The 15,508-nt window shown below is 38.9% G+C and overlaps 1 protein-coding gene across 5 annotated transcripts in view; it reads right to left on the reverse strand.

Moving 5' to 3' along the window:
- Positions 1-12,415: 12,415 nt before the first annotated feature.
- ANKRD12 (ankyrin repeat domain 12) overlaps positions 12,416-15,508 on the reverse strand; it is a 129,580-nt gene continuing 126,487 nt past the window's right edge. For all 5 annotated transcript variants that reach the window (XM_046024166.1, XM_046024168.1, XM_046024165.1 and 2 more), the window contains one exon: positions 12,416-14,933. In XM_046024166.1, coding sequence (XP_045880122.1) covers positions 14,748-14,933 — 186 coding nt within the window. In that variant the 3' untranslated portion in view covers positions 12,416-14,747. The remainder of the gene's footprint in view (positions 14,934-15,508) is intronic.

A 15,508-nucleotide genomic window follows, 5' to 3' on the forward strand; every position in this document is an offset into this window, starting at 1 on the left:
AGAGTTTGGAACTCATGAACCCCCTGAAAAGGTTTTGGGACTCCTAGAGTTCCCAGATTCCACTTTGAGAACTAGTACTGCAGATGAATATTGTTGGCATGGAAAGATATTCATGATACATCAACATTTTAAAGTAGTATCTAGGGGCGCCTGGGTGGCTCATTTGGTTGGGTGACTGCCTCCAGCTCCAGTCATGATCCCAGAGGCCTAGGATCAGCCCCCTGCATCAGGCTTCTTGCTCAGCAGGGAGCCTGCTTCTCCTTCTCGCTCCACTTGCTACTTGCCTGCTTGTGCTCTGTCAAATAAATAAATAAATAAAATCTTAAAAAAAATAGTGTATATATTTTTAGAATGATTACTATTAAAATAGTGTACACAGTTATTTTCACAGTGGGGAAAACTACTCTGTCTTCCTAGGGACCAGCACTTCAGGGGCTGGGGATTCTGGTTTGGAACGCACAGTCCCATTCTCAACCTTTCTCTACTTGGCTGGCTCAGCTAAATTAGCCAATCTGGTTTTACAGATTTCAATTAAATTGAGCCACAGCCTATCAGCCTCCCAGACTGCTCCTGTGGGAGGGAAGATCTACTGAAGTTGGAAGGTCCATTTGAGGAGAAACCTCTTTCTCCATCATTCTCTTCCCTGTCATCCTTCCTCCTTGTTCTGCTAAGGTTCTACTGCAAAGGTATCTAAAGAATGAGGAAAGAAAATGGATTTCTTGGGTGTCTGGGTGGCTCACTGGGTTAAGCGTTGTTAAGCATCAGACTCTTTTTTTTTTAAAGATTTTATTTATTTATTTGACAGAGAGAAATCACAAGAGAGGCAGGCAGAGAGAGAGGAAGGGAAGCAGGCTCTCCGCCGAGCAGAGAGCCCGATGCGGGACTCGATCCCAGGACCCCGAGACCATGACCTGAGCCGAAGGGAGCGGCTCAACCCACTGAGCCACCCAGGCGCCCCAGCATCAGACTCTTGATTTCTGCTCTGGTCATGATCTCAGGGGTCTCTCAATAAATAAATAAATAAAAATCCTTAAAAATAGTAATAAATAAGTAAGTAAGTATGTAAGTAAAGTCCGTTGTCATTACCTCTGTTATGAATGGTTGTTGAACCATCCAGTAAAAAGAAGAGTATTCCTCTGCATGGGAGTAGGGAGCAGGCGGGGTAGGGGTGGGGGTGCTCAGGGGCTGCAGGAGACCTAGTAGCCACTGGGGAAGCTTGGAGAAGATGCTATTTCAGGAGAGATTTGCAAGGGGCTAGCAAGGACTATTGAGATATTTACAAAGCATTTTCAAAAGCCCCTAAAGCTTCCCCAAATTCAGTGTTTACATGTGGCTCATTGTTGCTTACCAAATTGGGTCCGAACTCTGTAGCTTATTTATTTAAAATATTTATTATTTTCTTTTCATTGCCCTTTTGTCCCCTTCTCATCATGCATGTAATACATGCTTAGCTGGGGAAAATTTTTAAACTATGGAACTTGATAATGAGTGCCTTTTGCCATTTTAACCCCCAGTGATTGCTCCTAGTTTCGTGTCTATTTCTTCTTTTTTTAGTCACATACACTAACATATATTTGTGACAAATGAAATTATGTTAAGAATACTTCACTACAGGGGTGCCTGGGTGGCTCAGTGGGTTAAGCCGCTGCCTTCGGCTCAGGTCATGATCTCAGGGTCTTGGGATCGAGTCCCGCATCGGGCTCTTGGGATCGAGTCCCACATGGGGCTCTTGGGATCGAGTCCCGCATCGGGCTCTCTGCTCGGCAGGGAGCCTGCTTCCCTCTCTCTCTGCCTGCCTCTCTATCTACTTGTGATCTCTCTCTGTCAAATAAATAAATAAAATCTTTTAAAAAAAAAAGAATACTTCACTACAATTTCCTTTTTTCCACATAGCATATCTAGAACATCTTTTCACACCAATATATACAGATCTTTTTTGATGTCACACAAATCTTCTGCATAAGCTAAGCTGGTCTGTTTTCACACTTTGTATTTTTCCAGTCTTGTATTTCTGCACATTCTTCTTTTTGCTCAGGACAGAATTCTTACTTTTTTTCTAAGCTGCATAGATCCTATCCACTCTTGGAAGTCTGTTCAAGTATCACTCTATTCAGATATCAAAAATCATCTCCCGGGCGCCTGGGTGGCTCAGTGGTTTAGGCTGCTGCCTTCGGCTCAGGTCATGATCTCAGGGTCCTGGGATCGAGTCCCGCATCAGGCTCTCTGCTCAGTGGCGAGCCTGCTTCCCTCTCACTCTCTCTGCCTGCCTCTCTGCCTACTTGTATCTCTCTCTGTCAAATAAATAAATAAAATCTTTAAAAAAAAAAAATCATCTCCCATGACTCAACACAGTGCCTGGCACATAGCAGGTGAATGAATTGATTAGAGGAATGACTTCCCTGGCTAAAGTCCCCAATTGCTTCTGAGCTCCCAAAGCATATATTTGCACTACCGTTTCCCTATTAATGTATATGTGTCCTGTTTCCTCAACTAATTTTAGAAGCTTCTTTAGGGCAGGAATCATATCATCAATGTCTCATTTCTCTGTGTGCAGGGATTCTTTGGCTCTTGGAAGATCCACAAAAACTAGGACCGATGGTCTCACCTGTAGTAGCCAAAATGACAACAGTAACGAAGATGTGAAAACAATTAGTGAAAAAGATAAGGATGCATAGAGTTGAGAGCTTAATGGTTACTTTAAGAAACGAAGAAAAGCAGGGCATCTAGGTGGCTCAGTAAGTTAAGCAAGTGGCTCTAGGTTTTGGCTCAGGTCCTGCCTGATCTCATGGGTGGTGAGATTCAGCAGGCTCTTGAAGCAGGGCGTCTGCTTGAGTTTCTCTTCTTCTGCCTGCCCTCCCACTCATGCATGTCCCTGCATACTTTGTCTCAAATAAATGGATACATCTTTAAAAAAAGAAAAGGAGGGGGCGCCTGGGTGGCTCAGTGGGCTAAAGCCTCTGCCTTCCGCTCAGGTCATGATCCCAGGGTTCTGGGATCGAGCCCCCGCATCGGGCTCTCCACTCTGCGGACAGCCTGCTTCCTCCTCTCTCTCTGTGCCTGCCTCTCTGCCTACTTGTGATTTCTCTCTGTCAAATAAATAAATAAAATCTTAAAAAAAAAAAAAAAGAAAAGGAAGGAGGGAGGGAGGGAAGAAAGTGAGGGAGGGAGGAAGGAAAAGAAAGAAAGAGAAACAAAGAAAGGAAGGAATGAAGGAAGGGAGGGGAAGGAAGGAAGGAGAAAGAAAGAAAGGAGGGAGGAAGGAGGGAGGGAGGGAGGAAGCAAGGAAGGAAGGAAGGGAAGAAAGAAAGAAGGAAGGAAAGAAAGGAAAGAAAAAGAGAAAGAAAGAAAGAAAGAAAGAGCGAGAGGGAGGGAGAAAGGGAGAGGGGAAGAAAGGAAGGAAGGAAGGAAGGAAGGTCGGTCGGTCCTTGGGTGGCTCAGTTGTTAAGCGTCTGCATTTGGCTCAGGTCAAGATCTCAGGGTCTTGGGATCCTTGGAATCGAGCCCCACATCAGGCTCCCTGCTCAGCGGGAAGCCTGCTTCTCCCCTTCCCACTCCCCCTTCTTCTGTTGCCTCTTTCACTGTATCTCTCTTGATCAAATAAATAAATAAAATCTTTAAAAGGAAGGGAGGGAGGGAGGGAGGGAGGGAGGGAGGGAGGGAGGAAGAAAGAAAAGCAGAGATTGGTGGTACTTGGAATAATCAGAAAGACTTCCTGGAGGCTTATGCTTGGTCTAAAGGGCAGTTCAGACTTGAAGGGGCAGAGAGGGGGTCTTGAGGGTGGAGGTGAAGGGAGGTGAGTGAGCAGAGGGGGGCTGGCTGGGAGGAGGAGTGTCCTAGCAGCAAACCACCCAGGACAGCCTCAGTCCCTCAGTCCTCAGAGCTGTACCACCTTACAAGAGAGGAACAGCAAGTACCCAGGAACTTAATGCTGTCTCTGTGTGTTAAAAGTCATTTAAGATAAAATTTACCATTCTAACCACTTAAAAGTATACAATTTGGTGGCATTTAGTAGTCACAATGTTAAGCAACCATCACCACTATCAAATTCAAGGACATTTCTCTCACCTTAAAAGGAAACCCAGTACCCATTAAGGAATCCTGCAACCCCTACCCCACCTTGCCAATCACTAGTCTCTTCTGTCTCTATGGGTTTGTCTCTTCTGGACATTTCAGATAAATGGAGTCAGATAATATGTGGCCTTTTTATCTGGTTTCTTCACTTGGCATTACATTTTCTTTTTTTTTTTTAATATTTATTTATTTGAAAAAGAGAGAGCACGCACAAGCAGGGGGAGGGGCAGAGGGAGAGGGAGAAATAGGCTCCCCTCTGATCATGGGGCTTGATTCCAGGACCCCAAGGTCATGACCTGAGCAGAAAGCAGATGCTTAACCAACTAAGCCACCCAGGTATACAGCATCATGTTTCTCAGGCTCATCCGTGTTGTAGCATCTATCAAAACTTCATTCCTTTTCATGGCTGAGTAATATTTCATTGTATGACATACCACATTTTGTTTATCTAGTCATCAGCTGATGGACAGTTGGGTGATGGTTTCTACTTTTGGCCATAGTGAACAGTATTGCTATGAGCATTCATGTACAAATTTTTGTTTGAACACTTTTTTTTTCCTATTAGAGAGACAGAGTGCACATGTGCTCGACTTGTGGGGTGGAGAGGAGCAGAGGGAGAGGGAGAGAAAATCTAAGCAGGCTCCAGCATGGAGCCCAGCACAGGGTTCGATCTCATGACACTGAGATCATGACCTGAGCTGGAATCAAGAGTCAGATGCTTAACAGACTGAGCCACCCAGGCGCCCCTGAACACTTGCTTTTAATTCCTTTGTGTATGTAACTAGGAATGGCATGGGTCTTATGGTAACCAACTTGTTGAGAAACTGCACCGCGGCTTTCCATAGCAGCTGTGCCCTTTTACATTCTCACCAGCAATGTAGGAGAGCTCCAATTGCTCCACATCCTGGCCAACATTCGTATTTTCCATAATTTTGATTACAGGCCTCCCAGTGGGTGCAAAGTGGTGTCTCATTGTAGTGGCTAATTTTTTTTTTCCGTATGTTTATGGCTTGCTTTTTCCAGGAAGGATTGGAAGAAGTTGAGAAAAATACAAATGATGCAGGAAGAGTCAAATCATCACACAGAGAATTTGAAAGGAAGGAAAATAAGGTGAAGAGAATAACACTGGGCACAGAATGGCACAAAAATGACTTGTTGAGATGAAGTTAACAGACTGATTTTAAGCATTCTCACAGCAAACACAAAGAAAGAAACACAACTCATTGCAACATCCACAGTATTTGTAGGATAAAAATGAACTAGAAGTAATCTTTTCTTTTTTTTTTTTGTAAAGATTTTATTTATTTATTTGACAGAGAGATCACAAGTAGACAGAGAGGCAGGCAGAGAGAGAGAGAGAGAGAGAGAGGGAAGCAGGCTCCCTGCTGAGCAGACAGCCTGATGTGGGACTCGATCCCAGGACCCCGAGATCATGACCTGAGCCGAAGGCAGTGGCTTAACCCACTGAGCCACCCAGGCACCCAGAAGTAATCTTTTCTTAATATTCATGCTTGAGAGAAAGTTCTCCCATGGGTTCCCATGGAAAACTGCTTTGAATGATTCAGCAGAAATATGTATTGGACAAAAAAGTCGAGGATCTATTGTTTGCCGAGCACTGGGCTAGGCATTGGCTATTGGCTGTTTTATAACTTTAGCTCCCATTCTTTTCTTATTGTGGTTATGTTTTCCTCTACTATACTGTACATACACAGACTTTAATAGTTCTGTTAACATATTTATTTACTAGTTCCATCACTGCTTTTATTTCTCGTTCAATTCCTATTTTTTTCTGGTTGAGGGTCATAATTTTCTACTTCTTTACATGCCTGATCATTTTTTTTTTAAAGATTTTATTTATTTGGGTGAGAGAGACAGACATCGTGACAGAGATACCAAAAGAGAGGGAGCACAAGCAGGGAGGAGAGGGAGAAGCAGGCTTCTAGCTAAGTGGGGAGCCTGACATGGGACTTGATCCCAGGACCCCGGGATCATGACCTGAGCCAAAGCCACCAGGCACCCCATATGCCTGATCATTTTTCACTTGATATTAGACATTGTAATTTTTCCATTGTTGGTTACTGCATTTTATTGTGTTCTTTTAATGATGGATTAGGTTCAGTCATGTAATCGAGTTACCTGGAATCTGTTTGATTTTTTTAAAATATATTTTTTAAGATTTTTTTTTAAGATTTTATTTATTTATTTGACAGACAGAGATCACAAGTAGGCAGAGAGGCAGGCAGAGAGACAGGAGGAAGTAGGCTCCCTGCTGAGCAGAGAGCCCCATGCAGGGCTGGATCCCAGGACCCTGAGATCATGACCTGAGCTGAAGGCAGAGGCTTAACCCACTGAGCCGCCCAGGCGCCCCAAGATTTTATTTTCAAGCAATCTCTACACCCAACGTGAACCTCAAACAACCCAGAGTTTGAAAGTCATATGCTCTCCTACCAACTGAACCAGCCAGGTTCCCCAGATTTGATCTTTTTTTTTTTTTTTTTTTTTTTAAGATTTTATTTATTTGACAGAGAAAGAGCACAAGCAGGGGGAGCAGCAAGCAGAGGGATAGGAAGAAGCAGACACCCCACGGAGCAGGGAGCCCGATTCCGGGCTCGATCCTAGGACCCTGGGATCATGACTTGAGCCCAAGGCAGATGCTTAACTGACGGATCCACCAGGTGTCCCTGGTTTGAGCTTTTTGAAGCTAATTTTTAGGATTGGCCAGAGGCGATTTGGGGCTTATTTGGCTTCACAAAGGCAATGCCCTCCTGAGTACTCTATTTGATGCCCTGGGTATTAGATCTTTCCTCCTTGGCTGATGGGCACACAAACTATGCCCAGACTTGTGTGAGGTCATAGGGTTGTTCTGCTACTTCAACATCAGTGGAAGTGAAAATGTGTAAGAATTGTTTTTAGCATGTAAGAATAAATTTCTCTGCCTCTGTTGAAAGAAAATTATGTTATAATGTAATTACTCTGCTACAGAGGTGACTAATAGGGAGAAGGCTTTGAACTATAATACAAATGTACTTTCGAATTAAAAAGCATTAACAGGAAAATAAAGATAAATAAATAAATAAATAAATAGAAAAAGCAGCAGCACATGAAATGCTTAAGATAAATTGTGTGATTCCAAAAAAAAAAAAAAAAAGCATTAACAAGAGGTGCCTGGGTGCCTCAATCGTTAACCATCTGCCTTCGGCTCAGGTTGTGATCCCAGAGTCCTGGGATCGAGCCCTGCGTCAGGCTTCCTGCTCAGTGGGAAGTCTGCTTCTCCCTTTCCCACTCCCCCACTTGTGTTCCCTCTCTTTCTCTCTGTCAAATAAAATCTTAAAAAATAAAATAAAAAATAAAAAGCATTAACAAGCTGCCACGAAAAATTATAGCCTGTTTCCTCAAGATCAACAGGGGAAAATATTGGTGCCATCATGCAGTGTTGTTCAGATTGAATATACAGAGGGGATAACTTGCTTCAGTAATTATTTCTACTCATGATTAGAACGTCAAGATTAGGAGTTGACTTTATCATAACCTACTGGAAATACGCTGTATATTTGAAAGATTGCATAGGGAGTATAAACAGTCCCTGAGAGGGGCGCCTGGGTGGCTCAGTGGGTTGGGGCCTCGGCCTTCGGCTCGGGTCATGATCTCGGGGACCTGGGATCGAGCCCCACATCGGGCTCTCAGTTCAGCAGGGAGCCCGCTTCCCCTCTCTCTGCCTGCCTCTCTGCCTACTTGTGACCTCTGTCAAATAAATAAATAAAATCTTAAAAAAAAAAGTTCCTGAGAAAATACTAAAATAATCCTAAGAATTAGAAGAATCATATCCTTAGCATCATATATTTGTAATATTTGATTATCAGACTGATTGCTAGGCAGTCTTCCTACCAGAGTTTAGAGTTCTATATGTGAACCCTGCCTGATCTTCACAACAATGAAGAAGTCTCATGGTGGAGAATTTCGGAAATTTTGCTACTGTGGATCTTTCTTGTTGGCTGGAACAGTCCTGTGCATACTCCAAAATACTTAGTTTTCCATGGAGAAAAATCTAATGGCTGTGGAATTCTGAATGAAATTAGACTCATAAGCCCATTCTAAAGTGATTAGTCCAGTCTAGAGTTCTGAAGCTTACTTTGTCATCCATTCCATCTACCTGGGAATTTTTTAGTTCCAACTTGTTATAATAGGGCTGGACTGAAACTATAAAGGTAGTTGAGGAGTCTGTCTGGGAAGATATTTGCTCCTTGGTCTAAAAGGAGCATTTCTCTGTAAGGGAAAGCAGACACAAGAATTTATTTATTATTGTTTTAGCACAAGAATTTATCTCAGTACTAAGTGGTTGACTGAACATCTTTTTTTTTTTTTTTGTATAAAAAATTTGCAAAATACGTAAGTGTCTAAGAGGAAACTGGTTAAATAGATTATGGAATGTCCATATGATGAATGTTTAATGAAATGGTAAATCATTTGCTATTAAAAACATTATGATGTGTGATATATATATATCATTTGATATATATATCACAGTCTCTTTGTCAAAAGCATGTCACTTTAAAAAAAAAGATTTTATTTATTTGACAGAGAGAGCACAACAGGGGGAGCACCAGGGAGAGAGGGAGCAGACTCCCCATTGAGCAGAGCCCAACGTGGGGCTCAATCCTAGGACCTTGGGATCATGACCTGAGCTAAAGGCAGGCGCTTAACAAACTGAGGCCACCCAGGTGCCCCAAGAGCCTGTCACTTTAAAGAACTAACAGTGTTTGTTGTCAACAACGTTTGACCTTTCAAGTAAAGATTAGAATTTTGGAAAACTTGTAGTTGCCACTTACAGCTTCCCAATACTTAAAAGACATTTTTGATGAAATCAGTGGTGATATTAACAAGTATGAATTTTTGGTATTATAAAATGAGCTCTGTCAACATTTGGAAGACACACATAACACCGTGACCCAATGTTTTCTAAAGGATCAATACATGATGTTAAAAATCATTCACTGTTAAAAGAGCCAAAGCGTAAGATAAATAGATTTAATGTAACAGAGTTAGCAAAAGTTGATTATATATAGTTTCAGATTCCACAAGGTGACTAACATTTATAAACTATTTGTTGGGGCACCTGGGTGGCTGTCTGGTAGGGGTCTGACTTCAGCTCAGGTCATGCTCTCAGAGTCCTGGGAGACAGAGTGCCACAGTGGGCTCCCTGCTCAGCATGGAGTCTGTCCCTCTGCCCCTCTCTCTGCTTGAACTCTCTCTTTCTCTCATAAATGAATAAAATCTTTAACAAAAATAAACTATTTGTTGCGTTTTGACGTGGAATCAAAGAACAATGCCAACATTTGTTTGAAAATCTATTAAATAACATATTCTCCCTCCTTTCCTATTGTGTGAAGGCATGTTTTCTTCATACAAACCAAACCAAAACCAAACAAATAATAGATACAACGCATTGACTGCAGCAGCAGATATGAAATTTTTAGCTATCAGGCCCGATATTACATAATTTGCAAAATTTAAAATAATACAATTTTCCTACTAATTTTTAATTTTGGAAATATATTTTTCATAAAAGTATACATGAATAGGCTTAGTAATACACTTAAAAATTGTTTTTAATTGTTTTAATTTCTACTCTGGTAAGTATCAACTGATATAACACAGAAACAAAAGCTCTCAAAGTACTTTCAGGACTCCAGAAACTACTCATTAAGAAAAAATGGAAAGGCAGGCCACAGACTAGGTAAAAACACTCAGGACAATGTATCTGACCACAGGACTTATATGCAGAATACATAAAAAATTCCTACAAATCAGTAATAAAGACAACCCAATAAAAATGAGCAAAACATTTGAGGTCATTTCACAAAATATGTACAAATGGTCAATATGCATATAAAAAGTAATGTTCAACCTCGTCAGTCATCAGGGAAATGCAAATCAGAGAAAAGCACAAGGTACCACTACACATCCACCAAAGTCGCTGAAACTGAAGACTGACACCACAAATGATGAAGATTCAGAGCAGTGGGTCTCTCACAGTTAGGGGTATAAAATAGTACAACCACTTTGGAGAATGGTCAGTTTCTAATAAAGTGAAACATACAACGATACTCTATGATCTAGTACTCCAAGGTAAATACCCAAGAGTGAAAGAATATGTCCACAAAAAAAGACGTGCAGATTCACAGTTTTATTCACAATAGCCCCCAAATTGGAAACAATCCAAATGTCTACCAACAAGAGAATGAATAAACAGAAGTTTGTACAATATACTACTGCTCATTAATAAAATGGAACATATTACTGATATATGCAACATGGATGAATTTCAAAACCTTATGTTGAGAGAAAGAAGGCAGACACAAGAAAATAGTATATACTCTTTTGATTCCATTTATATGAAGCTTAAGAACAGGTACTAGAAACATACAGTGATGGGAATCACAGTGGTCTCTTCTGGGGCAGGGAGTACTAACTGCAAAGGGGCACAGGGAACTTCCTTCCATGATGGAAATAATCACAATTCAGGCAATGGTAACAGTATATACATTTGTTAGGACTGGCTCTTTTTGTTTAAACTGGATTTAAACCAGTTAAAAAAAAAAATGGAGAAGGTACTGATAATGAGCTCTTAAGCTGAGTGATGGGCACACAGGTATGCCACAAAAGCTTGCTTCATTCTGTGTTTAACAGCAGAATTTTCTTCAGAAGTGGGGAAAACATGGCTACCTGAAAGCTTTTTATCTGGACTACTTAGATATTTTGAAATGGTGTATAGCTTTCTTTTTAAAAACGCATTTTAAAAATGCAATAGAGTTAAATGTGTTTCATAAATAACCTTAAATTCTGTGTAAATAATCCACCTAATAAAACTGAATCCCCATGCAAGTGAAGGTGTTTATCTTTAGGTAATTTTATATGCTACTTTCTCTTATGGAGATATGCACATGTCTAAAAAGTTTACATTATTTGCTGATATTGTGTAGTATTTAACATTTGATCACTGGAAAATGTCATTCTAGCTTTATTTTCCACTGTTTTTATGCTGATAAGTTATAATTCTACATGCCTTTTTCACCATATTGATTAAGGGAATTATTTAAACTTTATTTGCCTCCATTTGTTCTATGAACTCTGGTTCTACTGATTGGAAAAACTTTGGGTAGGGGCGCCTGGGTGGCTCAGTGGGTTAAAGCCTCTGCCTTTCGCTCAGGTCATGATCCCAGGGTCCTGGGATCGAGCCCCGCATCGGGCTCTCTGCTTGGCGGGGAGCCTGCTTCCTCCTCTCTCTCTCTCTCTCTCTCTGCCTGCCTCTCTGCCTACTTGTGATCTCTGTCTGTCAAATGTATAAATAAAATCTTAAAAAAAAAAAAACTTTGGGTAACTGCTATTGTGGAGGCTTTCCAACCCCATTTTAGGTACAATGGAGACTACGGTGTCAAGAAGGCCACCAAGAAAATGAATTAAAAGATATTTAATCCATTAAACTTCACATAGTTTTTCCAAAGACTAGTATCTCTTGTATCAATCTTTTAGCCTTAGAAGTTTGAAAGGGATTTTTGGAAAAATCATGAAAATGCTCTCTTTAAAAATATAAGAAGATAAGACTATCTCATGAGTTTTAAAGTCAATTTCCTCTATATAAAATTTTGGGGGTTTATGTACCAGGATACCAGAAATAGAATAAAAATATCGCTAGCTTTCTGAATAACTAAGAAAAATACATATTTAGCACTGCACTCAATTTCTAGAATGAGTAGATAACTATTAAGTTAATGAGCCTCATGGGATATTTGCTTGAGATTTTTGTGGTTATGAAGTTTGCGGCATGTCTAACATTTATTTCATTTTTGAGATCTCATTACTAAAGAGAGTTGAGCTATTCTTCAGAGGCTGTTGCCCCAAAATGAGTATTTCTTTAATTTTGCTACTGCCCAAGTAAACACTGGTGTTTGGCTTAGAGTCACATGGGAGTGGGAAGTAAAAAAACATTTAGCACACATTTCACTCTTATTTTTTCTATAAAAATATAACTCTTTATTAAATAACATGCACAAATATCAACTAGTCATTTATTAAACAGATATGATTTAGAACAAGATTTAAAGAAATACAAAGCCTTAGGTACAATTTGGTATATCTTGTTCATGATATTTGAATAGTTAAAAAAAAAATCACTGATTAAACTAACCAACCTTTATTTCTCTTTCAGAATCCTGAATCTTTTTAGGTATGTACCCCATTCCAAGTTTTTTCCTAGTATTTCAGAGCTTTAAAATATAAAGCTCCTAACTACTTGCTTAAGTATAAATACCACCGAGAAGGCATTCAACTTTTCGTATAAGCTATCTGATCAGCTTTGAGTCACTTTACAAGGAAACCTACAGAAGCAGAAGAATGGCATCAAGGCTCCAGCAACTGGAGGTACCACTGAAGAGGGTGAGAACTAGGTTAGTATGTAAAAAGCTGGGACAACTAAAATATGCCAGATTCCTGCTTGCTTGTTCTCTTTTGCAGCTTGTTCTGTTTGGCCAAACAGTGATTCCCCCTCCTTTTCCAGTTGGACCCTCAGAACAAGATGCTGTATATAAATTTACACCTCTCATATTTTCTATGACTTCAATGCTCAATAATATGGTTTTTAGTTTTAGGCAAAAGTATAAACAAAATTTGCATTGAGTTTTTCCATATTAAAAAGTATTGCTTTTATAAATTAGCTTTTAATGTTCCCAGCCTTAATAAACTTAACTTCAACAAAACCAGTGCTTCAAAATCTACCCTGCCTTTCTTGGCCCCATGTATCCAATAAAAAAGGCCCAAATTTCTCATCTAAATTTCTAAAGAACACGACGTCCAACCTTTATAATAAAGTCCTTGCACTGTGTATCTTTTACACGTGCTGCTTTATTGCGCATGCCAAGTACAGTATGAATTAAAATATAAACTGACGTAAAAATTCAAAAATCCCTAAGCTTAATATATACCTTTGCACTCAAAAACTTCAGTTTTTACATTCTCTCCCATTAGCTGGGATCTCCAACTTGCGTGCTGAGTTTAAGTCACTTTATTCCTCATATATCCTTTTTACTTTCTCTATCAGAATAAAAAATATCCAGCATTATTTTATAATTCAAGAAAGTACTGTGGAAAGTTCTGTAAATTTTATCTCATATACTTATGTTCAATTTTACATATAACCTAATTTTCCTTTCAAAAATGTTTAATAAGTTGAGCAGATTTCAGACCTGAAGTATTCCTGAATATTTAATCTACTTCATGTTATAGGAGAAACTGGGTTTTTTCTAAGTATATTGCTAATTATTTTATTAAAAACAGCATACCAAATCTTATTTTAATTATAAAATTCTGAAAATTATATGTTTTGCATCTTGATACAAGGAAAAAATACAACATATTAATCAATTTTTCATAAATATTGAAGAGATTGATCAGAATATGCCTGTTTCTTGTACTTATTTTGACTACCGAATATCTCTTTTTTTGAGTACTCAGTTTGTATGTTAAAAGTGCAAAGGTTATTAAGCTTAAAACATTATATTTAAGCAATGTAAAAAAGTTTTACAATGATTTAACATGACCAATAAAATTTATTAAACATATTTACATATATTCACAGATTCTTTCATACTTGAGTATTAAAATAGACATTTACAATTTCAGAATTTTCATTCAAAGGCATTTTGGGAGGGGGAATGGGTTCTACTGTGTGAGATGAAAAAAGAGCTGTTTCTTTGCATGACTAATTCTAAATAATGTGTCCAACATAGTGAGTCATAGGTACTATCCCAGGAGACTGGCATGAAACACCCTACATTACCTTAGGCATTGCTTATGGAGAGAGTTAAACTGTAGGAAGCATGCAGTACAACTAAGTCACAACCTTTACAGTTATGGTGATGAAAACAAGCTAACTCAAACACATGCAGGCCTTATTTAAAAAAGTTTTGCTACCTGAAGACATTACTACTACACTCCATACAAACGACAACTTTGGTCCAATAAAACATTAGACACAACAGCTTTACAATTATTTCTTTGTACATGTTTTGACTACCAATCTCTTTGTATACATTTTGACCATTAATTACAAGATTTACATCTGCACAATATGTATAAAATAAGTTATTAAAAAGGAAGACAATATTAAAACTTTTGAAAAGAAAACTGTACAATTAATTTACAGATAAAGTAAACTGAAGAAATTTTGTGCCAAGTTTGTGGAAGTTCTTCCACATTAGAAACTATTTGGTAGGAATTGAACCTTTTAGTTTACCAATATATTTTATTAAAACTTGAAAGATTTGAATACTAGTGGTTATCTTGTTACTTAGGAGTGCTAACAACTTCCAGTGCTGTTAGCAGATTCTCACCTTCTGAAATATCTACCACGGTCTGCCAACATGCTCTAATGTAATAGTTACCTCTCACCAATATAAATAATAGATTTCAGTTAGAAACTATTTGGATCTAGGATCCAAAATAATTCTCTCTTCATTCTTTATAAAATGACAGTGTTTACTACATACATAACCAACTTCAGTCAAACTTTACTAACAACTGTAAAGGCATAATATCAGTATTTTTCTCAAAAGGCAGTGTTCCACAGTTTAATACTCTTGAGCCACATGAGTTTAAGACGACACCACCAGGAGGAATGGCTGCTATATGGGAGTTAATTCAAAGTCATCATTAACATCAACAAGGGGAACGTAAAACTCCTGGATTTCATAAATGCTGATAGATTTATAGGTGGCAGGATCAAGTTCCTGGAGTTTGAGCTGCCATTCTAATCTCTGGACAGCATTTAAAGCTGCAGCTTCATGTTGTTGCCTCATTAAAAGACAGGTCTATTGAGAAGAAGAGAAGAGTTAATTGATTTTTCTGTCAAGTTTGCTTTAAAAATTAATCTCACCCATAGTTTCTTTAGTGATTAACTTTTTAAATTACACACCCATTTCTCCTTTATCCTGTCTGTATCCATATGCCAACTATTTCTGGGTTGGCAACTTCACCACTCTCTGACCTCACAGACTTTAATTCGAAACTGGTTTTTCAAATAACGAGATTTCAAATTATCAAAAGAATCATGAACACCTAAGAAGTGATTTTTGAAATGATTTAAAATCTCCAACCAAAAAATTTTCTTTATGAATTATTTGCAGTATATATTCTTTCTCTGATTGCCCTCCCCTATTCTTTCATATGTCAGAACGATCACTAGATTTGGATACTGGACAGCAAGCATAAAGATCCCCATCAGAAACTGCTACTTCTGTGATAGTTTCAACCTTCATACTGCACTGGTCTTGAAAAATGGACTTGTGCTCTTTATTTTCCTTTACTTTCCAACTGTAGCCGGCATGAGGATGCATGACTAATGGCTATCTCCCTTCCTAATAGAGCTACACTTTCCATTTAAGAG

This window comes from Meles meles, chromosome 12 (assembly GCF_922984935.1).
Source record: "Meles meles chromosome 12, mMelMel3.1 paternal haplotype, whole genome shotgun sequence".
NCBI lineage: Eukaryota > Metazoa > Chordata > Mammalia > Carnivora > Mustelidae > Meles > Meles meles.